This window comes from Dipodomys merriami, unplaced genomic scaffold (assembly GCF_024711535.1).
Source record: "Dipodomys merriami isolate MVZ:Mamm:240054 unplaced genomic scaffold, mDipMer1.0.p SCAF_897, whole genome shotgun sequence".
NCBI lineage: Eukaryota > Metazoa > Chordata > Mammalia > Rodentia > Heteromyidae > Dipodomys > Dipodomys merriami.
The window spans coordinates 293,517-310,838 of NW_027206509.1; the positions used below are offsets into that span (position 1 = coordinate 293,517).

General features: G+C 40.4%; 1 protein-coding gene across 4 annotated transcripts in view; it reads left to right on the top strand.

Moving 5' to 3' along the window:
• Positions 1-936: 936 nt before the first annotated feature.
• Positions 937-17,322, top strand: part of LOC138820532 (intracellular hyaluronan-binding protein 4-like) — a 42,191-nt gene continuing 25,805 nt past the window's right edge. For 2 of the 4 annotated variants that reach the window (XM_070012201.1, XM_070012200.1), the window contains exons 1-3: positions 937-1,109; positions 12,673-12,835; positions 13,718-13,768. In XM_070012201.1, coding sequence (XP_069868302.1) covers positions 1,055-1,109; positions 12,673-12,835; positions 13,718-13,768 — 269 coding nt within the window. In that variant the 5' untranslated portion in view covers positions 937-1,054. Of the gene's footprint in view, positions 1,110-10,147; positions 10,242-12,672; positions 12,836-13,713; positions 14,331-17,322 lie in introns of those variants that run through there. The other 2 variants (XR_011369903.1, XM_070012202.1) reach the window with 2 other exon arrangements.

The following is a 17,322-nucleotide window of genomic DNA, read 5'->3' on the forward strand; positions in this document are numbered from 1 at the left end:
AAGACGTCTTCATCTGCCCCTTATCACTTTTCCCTTTCACCTTAACCTTCATTTCCAAAGGAAAGCTTTCCCACGCATCCTCATGGTAAGACCCTTGCACTAGGAATCACATCTTGATGGTCAGATTCTTGTACTAGAAGTCATGTCCTCATGCTCAGACCCTTGCACTAGGAGTCACGTCCTCATGGCTAGACACTAGCACTTGGAGTCACATCCTCATGGTCACATTCGTGCATTAGGAGTCACATTCTCATGGTCAAACCCTTTCACTAGAAGTCACATCCTCATGGTCAGACACTTGCACTGGGAATCACATCCTCATGGTCAAATCCTTGCACTGGGAGTCACGACCTCATGATTAGATCCTTGCACTTGTGCTGGGAGTCATGTCCTCATGGCTATTTCCTTGCACTAGGAATCACGTCTTCAAGGTAGAACCTTGGACTGGAAGTTAGAAAGGATTCCTTCTTTTTTCTCAGTATGCAGACTAAGGTCTAAGGTCCATAACAAGAAGCAGCTGGTGCTTCTTCAACAACACACTAAATGCTAAGTACATGGCTGTTGAATGGCTATGTTAATGTGTAACCTTAACAGAAGTGTGGCAGACATGGAAAGTACCCCAATTCCATGCGGTTACAGGATAGCCAAGACTGACCCCCTGGTTGGCAGTGCAAGTCACCTGCGTCCATCTGTTGTGGTTTCACCTCTGGCCCCACCTCTCCGGAATGGGCCGGGGGTGGGGTGCAGAGGTCAAGTGAAGTAACAGCCACCGGCCTGTGATTGGGCTCTCTGGCTCGCCGGTTGGGAAAGGGGAATGTCTCTGGGTGCTGATTGGCTGTCTCACTGCGGTTGGGTAGGCAGCGGTAGCAGCAGTGGCAGGGGCAGGTGCTTGGAGGGACTGGACAGAGCCCAGCAGAGAGGGAGGAGGCAGGCGGAATGGGTCCTTGCCACAGGATGTGCTGAGCGTTGCTTGTGTGGGCTGCCAGCCTAGACCTGCAGTGACCAAAGCTGGATAAGGGTGTTCTGGTGCCCTGTGACAACCACCAGCGATTCTATGCAGGAGAGCTTTTGCTGGGTCGTGGCCAACCGCTTCTACCAGCTGCTGGAAGGTGAGTAGGACCAGTTCCACATCCTGTGCGATGCCAATCGCTCTCGCCAGCAGCAGCAGCTGCATAGCCGCAAGCAAGACAAGACCGCCATGGTGGCTGCAGCTCCGGTGGAGCTACACAGGAACTTAGGTTCCCAGGCCGGACGCTGGCGGCAGCCACAGGGAGTCTCAGAAGGAGCTCAAGAGCCTCCCGGTGCCCGGTGAGCCTTGGCAGTACAGCCCAGGCCCTCAGCCACCAGGTACATGGGTAGGAGAGGAGAGGAAGGGCACCGGGTGCAGGACAACCAGGCCAGCTGCCTAGATCCTCGGCATGAGACCAAGGCACTGTGTGCAGCGAGGGTGAGCGCCCTGGAGGCATTTCATGTGCCAAGAGTGCTCTTGGCCAGGAAGGTGGGAGCCTATGAAACGTGGAGCCTGGCTGGCGCCCCAGGTGGTCCTGGGGTGCCACCGAGCCAGCAAGCAAGTCTGGAGCGCGCTGGTGCTACCAGCATGAAGGGAAGGGGGTGGCCGGTGGGGGGCCACAGAGGACGGGGGGTGGGGTTGCCTTTCTCTAACTGGCGCTGGCCTGGCTGCACTTGCATTCCTGAATCACCCCTGACTGCTCTAAGACAGGCGTTCCTAACCCTGGCACCTCCAAGCTTCTAGATGTCTCCTGCCTCATCAGACCATGGCCTGGTGCAGGAAGAGGAAGGGCACCTCAGAAAACACTTCCACCTGACCCGCCCTGGCCTGAGGCATCTGCACCTGCCTCCCACTTCTTCCCTGAGTGCTGAGTGAGGCGAGTGGTTGTCATGAGGTGAGGTGTGTGGTTGTCACTCTTCTGATTGTTGAGGTTAGCTGTGTGGTTGTCACTGTCCTAGGTGTTGAGGTTAGATGTGCAATTGTAACTGTTCTGAGTATTGAGGTTAGGTATGTGGTTGTCACTTTTCTGAGAAATGAAGTTAGGTGTGTAGTTGTCACTGTTCTGAGTACTGAGGTTAAATGTGTAGTTGTCACTATTCTGAGTGTTGAGGTTAGGTGTGTAGTTGTTACTGTTCTGACTGAGATTAGGTGGGTAGTTATCTCTGGTCTGAGTCGAGGTTAGGTGTGCGGTTGTCACTGTTCTGAGTACTGAGGTTATGTGGTAGTTGTCACTGTTCAGAAAACTGAGGTTAGGTGTGTATTTGTCACTGTTCTGAGTATTGAGTTTAGGTATGTAGTTGTCACTATTCTGATGACTGAAGTTAGATGTACAGTTGTTGCTTTTGTGTGTATTTAAGTTAGGTGTGTGGTTGTCACAGTTCTGAGTGCTGAGGTTAGGTATATAGCTGTCACTGTTCTGAGTAGTGAGGTTAGGTGTGCAGTTGTCATTGTTCTGACTGTTCTGATATTGATGTTAGGTGTGCAGTTGTCACTTCTGAGTTTTGAAGTTAGGTGTGTGGATGTCACTTTTCTGAGTGTTTGAGATATGCAGTTGTCACTGATCTGAGTACTGAGGTTAGGTGTGCTATTGTCATTGTTCTGAGTATTGATGTTAGGTGTGTGGTTGTCACTGTTCAGAGTACTGGGGTTAGGAGTGTAGTTGTCACTGCTCTGAGTGTTGAGGTTAGATGTGTAGTTGTCACCATTCTGAGTGTTGAGTTTAGGTGTTCTGTTGTCACTGTTCTGAGTATTCAAGTTAGGTGTGCAGTTGTCACTAGTCTGAGTATTGAGATTAGATGTGCATTTGTTACTGTTTTGACTGTTCTGAATATTGATGTTAGGTGTGCAGGTGTCACTGTTCTGAGTACTGAGGTTATGTGTTTGGTTGTCACTGTTTTTAGTGTTGAAATGAGGTGTGTACTTGCCACTGTTTTGAGTAGTGAGTTCATGTGTATATTTGTCACTTCTGAGTATTGAGGTTTGGTGTGCTGTTGTCAGTGTTCTGAGTATTGAAGTTAGTAGTGTGGTTGTCACGATTCTGAGTATTGAGTATAGCTATGTAGTTTTCACTGTTCTGAGTATTGAGGTTGGGTGTGTATTTTTCACTGTTCTGAGTACTGGGGTTAGCTGTGAAATTATCACTTTTCTGAGTATTGAGATTAGGTGTGTAGCTGTGTCTGTTCTGAGTTGAGATTAGGTGTACAATTGTCACTGTTTTGAGTGTTGAGGTTAGGTGTGTAGTTGTCACTGTTCTGAGTGTTGGGGTTAGGTGTGCTGTCATCACTGTTCTGAGTATTGAGGTTAGGTGTGTGGTTGTCACTTTTCTGAGTAGTGAGATTAGGTGTGCATTTGTCACTGTTTTGACTGTTCTAATTATTGATGTTAGCTGTACAGTTGTCACTGTTCTGATTACTGAGATTAGATTTGTAGTTGTCACTTTTCTGAATGTTGAATTTAGGTGTGCAGTTGTCAATGTTGTGAGTACTGAGCTTATGTGTGTAGTTTTCACTGTTCTGAGTATTGAGGTTTGGTGTTCTGTATTCAGTTTTCTGAGTATTGTAGTTTTGAGTGTGGTTGTCACTGTTCTGAGTATTGAGATTAGGTGTGCAGTTGTCAATGTTCTGAGTACTGCAGTTAGGTGTGTAGTTGTCAATGTTCTGAGTAGTGATCTTAGGTGTGTAGTTGTTATCGTTAGCAGAGCTTGTTTGCCTATTCCTGGCTTGGTCAAGACTCATCCACTGCTTTCTAGGCAGCAGAAGCTCACGCCTGTTCTCCTAGGTCTTCAGGATGCTAAAACGGAATCAAGGTTCAAAGACAGCCTGGCAGGAAAGTTCAGGAGACACTTACCTCCTGTTAACCATGGTGGGGCTGCAGTTCATTGGTGGAGTGACAACCCTGAGCCAGAAATCTTGAGGGACAGTGCTCAGGCCTGAGCATGGACATGCGTGCACACTCACATATACATGTGTGCACATACACACACAAAGTGTGAGTTCATGCCCTGTCAGAAAATTTTAAGTGCTAGCACCTTGACTTGTGCAAATCGCGACTCTACCTTTATCTGTGTGGAGAAGATTTGTTGCTTGAGAATCAGAAGTCTGTAAAATAAAGTCTGTAAAATAAAGATGCTGAAAACCAAATGCTATTCGGTATGTCAGTAAGTGTATGACCTTACTTAATCAAATGAGATAATGCACTTTTACCTTACTTTTTTTCTCAAATTAGAGAAATATAAAATTAAATGAGGCAAGGATTCTCCATTTATTTACTGATCTACGTAGTTTTTGCTGTAATAGTTTGAACTGATGGCCTCACTAATTTTTAGATATAGCTGTCTCCCTATGCTTCCTACAAAGCTGAGATTAGAAGTGCATGCCATCATGACTTCATGTCTAGCTTCATTTTTTTAAACAAATGAAAATGTTGTGTCCTTTAGAAGAGTGTGACACTGCAGCTAGTATTGCTAATAAGCTGACTTTTCACAGTTTTCAATTTTAAAATAAATTTTTGTCATTTTTTTCTTATAGTATTGAGGATCAAACTTGGGGCCTCAAGCAAGCCAGGCCAAAGGACATTATCAATGAACTATAGTCCTACCCTGTGGTGGAAATTTTAAACATGTATGACATTGAATGAACACCCTTTATTTTTCCTGACATCAGCACTGTGAATTTATATACACAAATTTAATTACATAAATGCACAGTGCTTTTTCTTTTTTCAAAACTTAAGTGATATAATCTGGGATGCAGTCCACTTCCTGCCTGACAGTGCACTACCAACTTTTCTGTCCATTTAGAGTCTAGGCAATCTGGCTTTTGAGATATATATTTACAAATCTTGAGGTAATTTTATAGGTAGAATAACATTGTAGTTTTTTTCAAGGTGCATAATAGAAGAAAGCACCTCATTAATTTCCATTTATGTAGTTACTGTACTAAATTTATCTGTAATGAGTGTTAAAGTTCTACACAAATTTCTGTAAGCCCTGTTATGAAGGTCTGTGATTTTCTCTACTTAAATATTTTATTTATTTATTTTATTGTGAAAAAACCATACAGAGGGGTTACAATTACATGGGCAAGATAATGAGTATATTTCTTATGAAGCCTTGTTGCCTCCTCCATTGTTTCCCATTCCCGTCCTTTCCCCTTTCCACCCCACCCCCACCCCTGCCAAAGTTGTAAAGTACATTTTTCAACATAATGTATTGTAAATCTCATTGTTGCAATGGGTCCACCTGTATCCCTATTTAAACGATTTGTTTTTTTCCTTCCCCTTTAAAATTATACATGTTATGCCAAGGTCACAGGACCCCCACCAAGAAGAACTCTACAGCTGTTTTATTTAAACAGGCTGTAGCTTGGGCCTCATCTTACACTCTGACACAGTGGCGCTCAGGAGGAGAGCACTGAGCTAAGGATGTGCAGGTCTTATAAAGGTACACACCCAGGTGGTTTATCACCACCTATTGCTCTGCTACAAACAAGCAACAAGTGGTCACTGCCTCCAAATTTTACCCCTTCATTTCCTCCCCATTGACTTATAGTTCTGAGACACAATCTTGTAGCTCTGGGCCAAAACTAAATTCCAATACCTCTCGAACTTGAACGGGTATAGTCCCTCTCTGACCTTAGCCATAATATTAAACAATAATATCAATAACAATCAGTTTATTTTTCTTTTCTTGAGGTGTATGCGGAGTGGTTGGGTAGGATGCTTGCAGACTTCTCATGTTTCCCCACGGTCATCCAGGGCAAAGGGTTCAGCTGGTCTGGCATGGGAGCAGTGGATCCAAGCAGCAAGGGCAGGAGGAGTAGTCAGTAGCACCATGTAAGGTCCCTTCCACCGTGGTTCCAGAGATCTCAAGTTGTGCCTTCGAACAAACACCCAGTCCCCTGGTTTAAACAAATGGGGGGTAGGAATAGAAGCAGAATCATAATGCTCTAAGCTGGGGCCACATACTCTTATGCAACAGCTGTAAATAGTCAAGCTTACACAGAAATTCAGTATCATCCAAATCAGCAAGCAATTCAGTCTGAAGACTAGGGATAATGGGTGGAGGGGGTCCATGCATTATTTCAAAAGGAGTAAAGCCAAACCGATAGGGTGAAGTTCTTATTCTAAACAGGGGCAAAAGGAAGGAGTGATACCCAATCTGCGCCAGTCTCCAAGGACAATTTATTTAAGGTCTCCTTTCTGATTCATTCTTTCTACCTGCACTGAACTCTGGGGTCTATAAGCACAGTGCACATTCTAATCCATCCCAGGTGCTGTGGCTATTCCCTGACTTACTTTTGAGATGAAGGCCCATCCATTATCTGTCCCAACAGTGGATGGGAAGACATACATGGGTAGGATTTCTTCCAGGATCTTCTTAGCCATGATTTTCACAGTCTCATGTTTGTTGGGTAGGCTTCAACCCATCCTGAAAAAGTGTCTACAAAAACTAGCAAATATTTATATCCAAATTTTCCAGTTTTAATTTCTGTGAAGTCTACTTCCCAATACACACCTGGCCTATCTCCACGGAGGCAAGCTCCTTTTGTAACCAGTTGATTGGGGGCATTGGTGAGCTGACAGGCTTCACAATTTTTTTTAAATTTAATTTTATTTTATTTGTTAACATACTGTACAGAGGAGTTACAATTACATGGGCAGGATAATGCATACATTTCTTACCAAACATTGCAGCCTCCTCCTTTGTTTACCCGTCACATCCCTTCCCAGCCTCCCCCCTCCCCCCCATCCCAATCCTATTCCTTCCCCCCCCCACACCGACGTTGTAAAGCTCGTTTTGGACATGACAACTTGTACTTCTCATTGTTGCAACAGGTCCACCTGTATCCTTAAACAACTGGTTTTTCCCCATCTTCTCCACAAGTTATACTGACATCAAATATAGTGAAAGCAGGGGTTATACTGTGGAGGAGGGACATACAAAGCAACAAAGAGATAATCTTATAAATGCGTTAGAAACACATGCATGGAAGAAAAAAACATTAAAATACACATCTAAGGGTTCATTTTCCTGACATCACATTATCTGACCTTTTCCGCTTGACTCATATATATACTAGATATTACAAATAAGGGAAACCATGGGACCTATGTTTCTTGGGCCTGGCTTACTTCACTTAATATAATTTTTTCCAAGTTTTTCCATTTTCTAACAAATGGGGCAATGTCATTCTTTCTGATGGAGGCATAGAATTCCATTGTGTATATATACCACATTTTCTTGATCCAATCATCTACTGAGGGGCATCAGGGTAGGTTCCATATCTTAGCTATGGTAAATAATGCTGCAATAAACATAGTTGTGCTGGTAGCTTTAGTGTGGTCTTGTTTGTATACATTTGGGTAAATGCCCAAAAGTGGGATTGCTGGGTCATAGGGGAGTTCTATGTGAAGTCTTTTGAGGAACCTCCATACTGCTTTCCAAAGTGGTTGAACAAGTTTACATTCCCACCAACAATGAAGTAAAGTTCCTTTCTGTCCACATCCCCTCCAGCATCTGTTGTTGTTAGAGTTCTTGATTTTTGCCGTTCTAACTGGAGTGAGGTAATATCTCCATGTTGTTTTGATTTGCATTTCTTTTATGGCTAGGGATGTTGAACATTTCGTCATGTGTCTATTGGCCATCCTTCTTTCTTCTCCAGAGAAGTTTCTCTTTAAATCTTTTGCCCACTTATTTATTGGGCAGTTGTTTCTTTGAGGATTTGTTGTTGGGGGGTTTAATTTTTTGAGTTCCAAGTATATTTTAGATATGAGACCCTTGTCAGTTGTATGGCTAGTAAAGATCTTCTCCCAATCCGTGTGTTTTCTATTGATCTTGCTAGCTATGAGGCTTCACAATTTTTAACAATATCCTTGATGAGTTGATTTTTACTTTGGAGTGTTGGAGCATGTCCTGCAGTCTTCGTGTTCCCATGTGAGGGACGCAATGGATTCTCTTTAGAATCCCCTTCCCCAATCTTTTTAGCAAGATAACTTTCCCCTCACCAGTTTTCCTTCTCTGTCCAGAGGTTTATAGGCCATGGGAATTTTCTTTATCCACTGCAAGTCTTCTTGGGGGTACTGAGGCTCAGGAGGCAAAGCTCGTGGCCCTGGGTCTACTAGAGTCAGCTCTGGGCTGGAGGGCCAACTCCTTAGCTGCCTGATCGGCCAAGTTATTTCCTTTGGTTATAGAATCAGTTCCCTTTTGATAGCCAGGGCAGTGCATAATGGCAATATTTGCTGGTTCCCATCTGGCCGAGGCTTAAAATTTCTTGTTTGTTTTTAATATATTTTCCCTCAGCTGTCAGCAGCCCCCTCTCTTGGGAAATGGCTCCATGGCCATGCACGTTGGCAAAAGCATACCGACTGTCTGTGTAAATGTTTAGTCTCTTCCATTTTCCCATTTGTAGGGCTTTTGTTAGTGCCACTAGCTCTGCTCTTTGTGCAGACATTCCCTGGGGGAGTGCTTCTGCCCACACTATCTCAGTGTCCATGATGATTGCTGCGCCTGCGTATCTTGTTCCATCTCAAATGAAACTGCTGCCCTCTGTGAACCATGTATGCTCAGCATGTGATAGTGGCGATTCCAACAAGTCTGGCCTCTTTTCCTTTACCCAGTCGCTCTTTTCACGCTCAATTTCATGTTTTCTGTCCTTCCTTTCCTGTTTTTGCCACGGCTACTAGATCCCTAATAGACCTCTCACCGAGAGTCAGATTCTACAGCTGTTTTATTTAAACAGGCTGCAGCTTGGGCCTCGTCTTCAACTCCGACACAGTGGAGCCCAGGAGGAGAGCCCTGAGCTAAGGATTTTCAGGTCTTATAAAGGCACACAACAGTGCAGTTTAGCCCCATTTGTTGCTTTGCTACAAACAAGCAACAAGTGGTCACTGCCTCAAAACTTTAACCTTTCAATACCAACATCAAATACAGTGAAAGCAGGGATTATACCATAGGGGAGGGACATAAAAAGCAACAAAGAAATCATCTTATAAATATGTTCGAAACAACCGCAGGAGAGAAAAAAAAAAAAAAACATTTCTTCATGTATCTATTGACTATCCTTTCCTCTTCAGAGAAGTTTCTCTTTAAGTCGTTAGCCCACTTATTTATTGGGCAGTTGTTTCTTTGAAGATTTGGTTTTGGGGGATTTAATTTTTTAAGTTCTAGGTATATTTTAGATATGAGTCCCTTGTCTGTATAACCCATGCTTTCACTGTATTTGATGTTGGTATAATTTGTGGAGGGGAAGGGAAAAAACAAATCGTTTAACTAAGGATACAGGTAGACTCATTGCAATAATGAGATGTATAAATCGTTATGTCAAAAAACGAACTTTACAACTTTGGTGAGGGGTGGGGGGAGTGTCGGGTGGGGAGAGGGGGGAGTATGGAAAGGGATGGGAAGTGGAAACAAAGAGGAGGCTACAATGCTTGATAAGAAATGTACTCGTTATCTTGCCCATGTTATTGTAATTCCTCTGTACGGTATTCTCATAATAAAAAAGAAAAGAAGAAACATTTGAATCCTTATCTTGGGGTTCCAATCCAGATGCCCCTCAATAGATGAATGGATCAAGAAAATGTGGTATGTATACACAATGGAAGTCTATGCCTCCATCAGAAACAATGACATTGCCCCATTAGTTAGGAAATAGAAATGCTTGGCAAAACTCATATTAAGTGAAGTAAGCAGGGCCCAAAGAAACATAGATCCTATGGTTTCCTTTATTTGCAACAACTAGTATATGTCTGAGACAAACAGAAACTGTCAGATAAGTTGATGTTAGGCAAAATGAAACATTTTAAATTTAGTCTGAACATTGAGTGAATGCTTAGCATAGAGAAATGTCAAGCATTTGGGAATACACTTTTTGACATACACCAGAAACATTAATCCTCCAGAATGTGGGAATTAGATGCTTGCCCCGTGGAATTGGAAGTTTTACTGTACTAAACTATCCAAAGCTGTACAGAAACCTATGAGAGGCCCTTTGCTCAGTATATTCTCGAACCATCAGAGACTCTTTCAGCTCGCTTTCCTCAGCTTTCTTCAGAGCCTAGAAACCCTTTGAGCCAAAATGCAACTATTTTATGGGAACTCTTGCTGGAAATTTTACTGTATTCTTTTCCTTTTCTAAGCTTGTGTTTAGATCAGTGATCAAATGCTAATGCAAGCCTTTTATTGGAAAGGGCTGGTGAAATGCAAGCTGCTGTTCTAGTGTGGAAAAGCAAGGTGGGTTCAATTGCAGTTTTGACCTCTTACAACTGATTTGGGGGGAAAATGTCTGTCACTATTAGCTTTGGTCTTTGGAGATTTAGAGGGAGAATATAGTATTTGCAGGATATTGGTAAATATCCTAGTAAGTAGCCAATTCTATTTAACACTTCAATTTACATACAGAAATGATGGAAATGACTTTACTATAAAGCAAGTTTAATTGATATAGTTAAAAATGAGATAGCAGAAAGAAGGTAGAATAATCAATGAAGTAATTCTGTAGTTGAATGGAGATACTATAATGGTAAAACACAAATGCTTATGGGTTGCAAATAGAAAATCTAAAGCAAATCTTTTAATTTTTCACTTTGCTAACTTTATTTATGTAGGTGCTAATTCTAGGAATTGAACTTAAGGCCTGGGCTCTGTCCCTTAGCTTTTTCTTTTGCTTATGGTTAGTGCTCTACCACTTGAAGCCACAGCTCCACTTCTGGCTTTCTTAGAGATCACATAACTTTTGTGCCTAAGTTGGCTTCGAACTCTGCTCCTCAAATTCCATTCTTACATGTAGCTAGGACTACAGGAATAAGCCACCAGTACTCACCTTCAACTTGTTTTTTTGTTGTTTTGTTTTGTTTTGTTTTGTTTTGTTGTTGTGGAGCTTGAGCTCTGTATCTGGATTTTGTCCCTCAGATCTTCTGTTCAAGCCTAGCACTCTACCGCTTTGAACCACAGTGCTAATTTCAGTTTTTCTGGTGCTCAATTGGAGATAAGAGCCTCATGGATTTTCTGCCAGGCTGGCTTTGAACCATGATCCTCAGCTTTTGACCTTCTGAGTAGCTTGGGTTTCAGGTGTGACCCACCAGTGCCTGGCTCAACTTATTAACAACTTAGTGACATTTTCCCCCTGATTTCAACTACCCCTTCAATTTTGGTTGATCTGATTTGTTTCTACAGTAGAAGTATAATCCTCTATGAAAATATCATAAAGTGATGTAAGTTAGATTTAAATAGTTATTGATATTATAGGATATTAGAGCCATAGAGTGAACTTAAATCCCTTGTGCAATATTTGACACTCAAAAACATTTTATATTCAAGGTAATTACATAATTTTATGTTCGTGATGTACAAACAGGATTTTTATTTTAAGACTTGATAGTACTTACTTATTTGTGTTAGAGTATAAAGTTTAGTTAGGAAATAATAATGAGAAAACTGAAAAAAAAATCCCTGTATTTTTAAAGTTTGTAATTTTTGCCAGTCCTGGGGCTTGAACTCAGGATCTGGGCACTGTCTCTGAACTGCTTTTGCTCAAGAGTAGTGTTCTACCACTGAGCCACAGTGCCACTTCTGCCTTGTTCTGTTTATGTGGTACAGGGCATCTTGCATGGTAGGCAACCACTAAGCCACATTCCCAGCTCTATGCCTGTATTTTTATTGTGGATACATGAGAGGAATTTAATGAGATGTACATCCATTATTTGAATAAATTTTAATATTTTTCTATATGTACTATCAGCGTGGTGTAATTACTCCTAAGGAAAATCAAAGAAGTATAGCAAAAACTATAAATAATATTTGAGGACCCTTCTAAATCTAAGGGGAAAAAGACAATTTTGGAAGACAGTTTAAGAAATGACAAAGTTCAAATTTTATTTACTAACTTATTAGATGGCTTAAAATACAGGATTTGATTGCATATTCTAAATCAGCAGAAGAGAAAAGACAAAAGAGGGTTAGCACTTTGTCCTTGTTTCACCTGGATGCTGGATTCTCAAATGGACAAAAAAAAGATACCTTCTTGAGTGAGTTGAAAACTGAGTTGAGGCCCACACTAGAGACATATGGCAAATATATAAATCCCATCCAAGGGAAGGAAAATCTTTTTAAAATACAATGTTAAGTACAATCTAATATTGTACTTTAAACTACAATCAAAGGTATTGGTATGTACTAATTTCCTGGATGAGGTTTAAAACTATGGTTTCATAAAGCTGCTTTTGAAATGTGAAATGTAGTTAGTTTATTAAATTGTGTTAATAGAGGTCATCTATAATTAACCAGGTGTGGTGCATGCCTATGATTTTAACCCTCAGGAGTCTTGATACAGAATGATTGTGAGTTCCAGGCTAATCTCAAACATATGTAATGACCTTATTTCAAAACACAGCAACAACAAAAAGAAATAAAAAGATACCTATAATTATATGGTTTATTGTATACTCTCTAAAACATAAGTGAAGTCATAATAGTAATAAGGTTTTATTAAAATGAATAAATTCTAGAAAATAACATCAGCAACTTTTTCCCCTGAAATTCCCATTTATCCAGTGGTATTCCAACTGGTTTTTGGAAAAATGAAATCTTAAGGAACCTATAGAATTGTACCTAGTGTTTCATGGATGTTGTGTTTTAGCCCTCTGCTTTGGTTTTCTGCTGGCAGGCCAGAAATGGACTCCTAGAAAAGGGGAGCAACAATGCTGGAATGACAGCTGGAGAAAAGAGGTGATACTTAATAGAGCTGAGCAGAGATCCTACAGGGAATATGGACCATTTGAGGCCAAGAGGCAGGCCGACTTTACAGCTGAGAAGTTTTCAGCTGAAATGTATGTACAGTCCTCAACTGGGTTGGTTGGGGAACCAGAGGATTTTCAGAACAGCCATAACCCTTTGTGACCTTTCCATATTACAGATCTTAGGAACATTTTGATAGTTTAGGCAACAAGTCATTATTATTTTAGATGACACCTGAAAGATCTTCATGTATTTCAGAGATGACCTTATATCAAGATTCAGGGCCAGTTGTATAATTAAAACTAAATGTGGAGCTGGGTTCTGTTGGCTCATGCCTGTAATTCTAGCTACTCAGGAGGCTGAGATATGAGGATCGTGGTTCAAAGGCAACCCCAAGCACGAAAATCCTTGAGACTCTTATCTCTAATTAACCACCAGAAAACAGGAAGTGGTGCTATGGTTTAAATGGTAGAGTGCTAGCCTTGAGATGAAGAGCTGAGAGATATCACCCAGGCCCAGAGTTCAAACCCCATGAACAACAAAAATAAATAAATAATAAATTAACCATGGGCTTGGAAGGTACTTTATCAGTAGAGCATTGGGAGAGCTCTTTAGAATATACAAGGCCCTAGTATCAATGTCTAATTCCACTGCAAAGGAAAAAAATATTTTCCATAATATGAGAAGCACACAGTGCAGTGTTTCACACGAGTTAACATAGCTGTTTTGCGAGACACCACCTTAACTTATAAAAAGCTGAGTGTCCTGGTACATGCCTTTCACCTATGTGGGAAGCATAAATATGGGGTCCAGGCTGGCCTAATCAAAAGCAAGTATACAAAAGTAACAAAATAGCTGGACTCTAGTGGCTCACATCTGTAGTACTAGCTACTCAGAAGGCTAAGATCTGAGGATCACAGTTTGAAGTCAGCCCAGGCAGTAAAATCCATAATATTTTCTCTCCAATTAGCCAGATTAGAACTGAGGCCTAATACAGCAGCAGCTGTAAACAACAACAAAAAAAGGTAAGTAAAAGCTCAAGGTCCTGAGTGTAAGGACCAATACTGACACCAGAAAAAAATAAACAAGTAAATAATCAAAAGGAACTGGAGGCATGGTTCAAGTAGAGTGCCTTTGTAGCAAGCATACAGTCCTTAACTCAAGCCCCAGCACAGCAAAACAAAACAAAACCAAAACAGGTGAGTATATTGGATTCTTTAAAATTTTACTTTGAAGTTTTACACTAAGGAGCTAATTTTAGAGTAGGGATATAATTAGGGTTTTGATTTAGCATTATGAATTCAGTCTCTTAAATAGATTGAAACAGATTCTTAATTCTATGATCAGCTAAGTAGGCTATCATGAGACATGTGAAGAAAAGTCTAATATGATACATGATACCAAACTCTGGAAAGTTCTCTGGTGTGAAGTAATGCATAGGACTGGTGCATTCTACCATGTCTCCTGAGTCAGAGCAAAGCCTTCTACAAACGTAGTTATTATTTTGCTTATGCCTCCTGTTAGTAAGATAGTTCTGTATTCAGGGAGTCAAGTTTCTCAAAGTGTTTTGACTTCCTGCCATCCAAATTCATTTAGGACCCTGTCCGAAACAAAGTCTTAGTCAAAGAACATGGCTTTATAAGGCTGGAGTAAGGAACCATTTTCCACCAAGCGCTATTTGGATATTTATAACCTGTCATGTACTAAATGATTTTTCAGGCCTTATAGGGCCCATGGGTCAAGTGTATCTCATCCCTGCTAGAGTCAATTAGAAATAAGTAAATAAAGGACCTGTAGCAGAGAGTAGCACATCTGAAGTGGTGTGCATATGGTGACTAACTAGAAGGGACACATAAGAGAGCAATGCACAACCTGGTGGATCTCTCACAAGGTTAGAGAAAGTTCTGGAAAAGCTCACTTTATTTTTTATTTTTGGTGATTATTTCAAATTTTCTCTGTAATGGCCACTTTTATATGTAAAGCTTCTTGGAGCAGAACTAAATTTTTGAAAGGTTTATGTATTTTTTCTCTACTCAGACTTTTATTCTATGGAAAAAATGAAATTTTTGTTCAAATGCAGAAACCGTCGTTGCCATCATTTTTAAAAAGTATGGAACTTTAAAAAGTATAATTGAACATGTCAGTTTTTCTTTTTTTAATAAGTATGGTAGGCTTAAAAAGATAGATTTTTGTGACATGAAAATCTGTCTGTGAAGTGAAATAACATATGTAATGGTAGGGGCACAGGGATATGAGACAATGAAGTGACTTTTCTTTATTTCTTTTAAAGTAATTTGATTTATAAAAACATGGCAAGAATTACATAAAGTATTCTCTTATACCCTTCATTTGGATTCCCTGAATATCAACTTCTTAACATATTTGCTTTACCATTCTCTCCTTTTCTACAGTTTTCTCTTTGTCATTTAGAAATAAGATTTGTGAGTGTTCCTTTATCCCTAAATACTTTACGTATTTGCCCAAAACCATGAGAGAATTATTAAAGTAATTAATATTGATATAGCACTATTATCTGATTCTTTAAATTATTTAATTTGCATTCAAATTTCACGAAGTGTTCTATCTTCTTTAATCTGGAATAAAGTGTAGACCAGTTATTTTTGTAGCATACGTATTTCTCACATGACCCATTGAGAGGACACAACTTCTGATACTCCTACCAAATGTAAATGGCAGTGTTCTCTGGTTTTCTGGTGGTTAATTGGAGACAAGGGTCTCACGAACTTTCCTGCATAGGTTGTCTTTGAACCACAATTCTCAGATCTCAGCCTCCTGAGTAGCTCGATTACACGTGTGAGCCACTGACACCCAGCTCAGGTTTCATGATCCATATGTTAATCTTCTGCATTTTGTGTTGGAGTTTGTCAAGAATTAAACTTCTTGAGTACAAGATTATTTAATTTTCATCAAGTTTTAAAATACAGAAGACCTGGTGTGCTGCTTCACACCTGTTGTTCTAGTAATTATGAGGCTGAAGCAGGATAATTGCAAGTTTGTATCCTGGGTTAGATTAGGAAGACTACGTTTCAAAAAATGCAAACTCAAAACAACAACAACAACAACAACAACAACAACAACAACAACAACAAAGGAAATGGGAAAAATATATGGAATATATACTGTTTTCAAGGATTACAATATACACAGGGATGATTTTAGGCTTGGTTTCTATCATTAATATATTTGAGAAGACTTTGGTGTTTTGTTGTTATCTGATCTAGATTTCTATAAATGTAGGACTGATTTTCACTGATGTTGTTTCCCATGTATGTGTTTGCTGTTCAAGTATTGTGTAGACTTTTTTTTTAAAGATTTGTGTTACAAACAACCGAGAATAGCCAAAGCAATTATAGGCAAAAGAAACAATGAAGGACAAATCACGATACCAGATTTCAAGCTCTTCTACAGAGCCATAATAACAAAGACAGCTTAGTATTGGCACAAAAACACACCCGAAGAGCAATGGAACAGACTAGAAGATCCAGAAGTAAAATCACATACCTATATTCATCTGACACTTGACAAAGGAGCCAAAGACATACAGTGGAAGAACTAGTGGTGCTGGGAAAACAAGGTGGCCACATGCACAAAACTAAAAGAGGACCCCAACCTGTCTCCATGCACTAGCATCAACTCAAAATGAATTGAAGACCTTCCCATCAAACCTGAACCTGTGAAACTATTGCAGGACAGAGTAGGAGAGACAGTTGAACTTACAGGCACAGGCAGGAACTTCCTGAACAAAGTCCCCGGGTCACAACAAATTGGAGACTCGAAGAATGGGACTATCTTAAAACAAAATTTCAGCATCGATGAAGAAATAGAAACCAAACTAGAAAGATAACCAAGTAAATGGGAAAAAATATTCACCAGCAATAGATCAGAGAAAGGCCTAATATCCATTATATACAGGGAACTCAAGAAACTAAATCCTCCCAAATATAACCAAATATTAAATGGGAAAGCAGCTAAAGAGAAACTTCTCAGAAGAAGAGATACAAATGGCAAAGAAACACATGAAATGTTCATCATCCCTGGCCATAAAGGAAATGCAAATAAAAACACTGAGATACCACCTTACACCAGTCAGAATGGAACACATCCTAATGTCAGCCAATGAAAAATGCTGGAGGGTATATGGAGAAAGAGGAACCCTTGCATTGCTAGTGGGAATGTACACTAACACAACCACTTTGGAAAGCAGTCTGAAGGGTCCTCAGAAAGCTAAATATAGACCTCCCATATGACCCAGCCATACCACTCCTAGGCATCTACCCTGAGCAACAGGAACCAGGATACAAGGACACATGCACCTCCATGTTTATTGCAGCACTGTTCACAATAGCTAAGATATGGAAACAACCCAGATGCCTCATTACAGATGAATGTATCAAAAATTTGTAGTACATACATACAGTGAAATATGCAGGCATTAGAAAGGATAAAATAATGGTATTCACCAGAAATTGATAGAATTAGAATAAATCATTTCAAGCAAGGTAAGCCAAGATCAGAGAGACAATTGGCACATGGCTTCCTGATATGTGAATGTTAAATC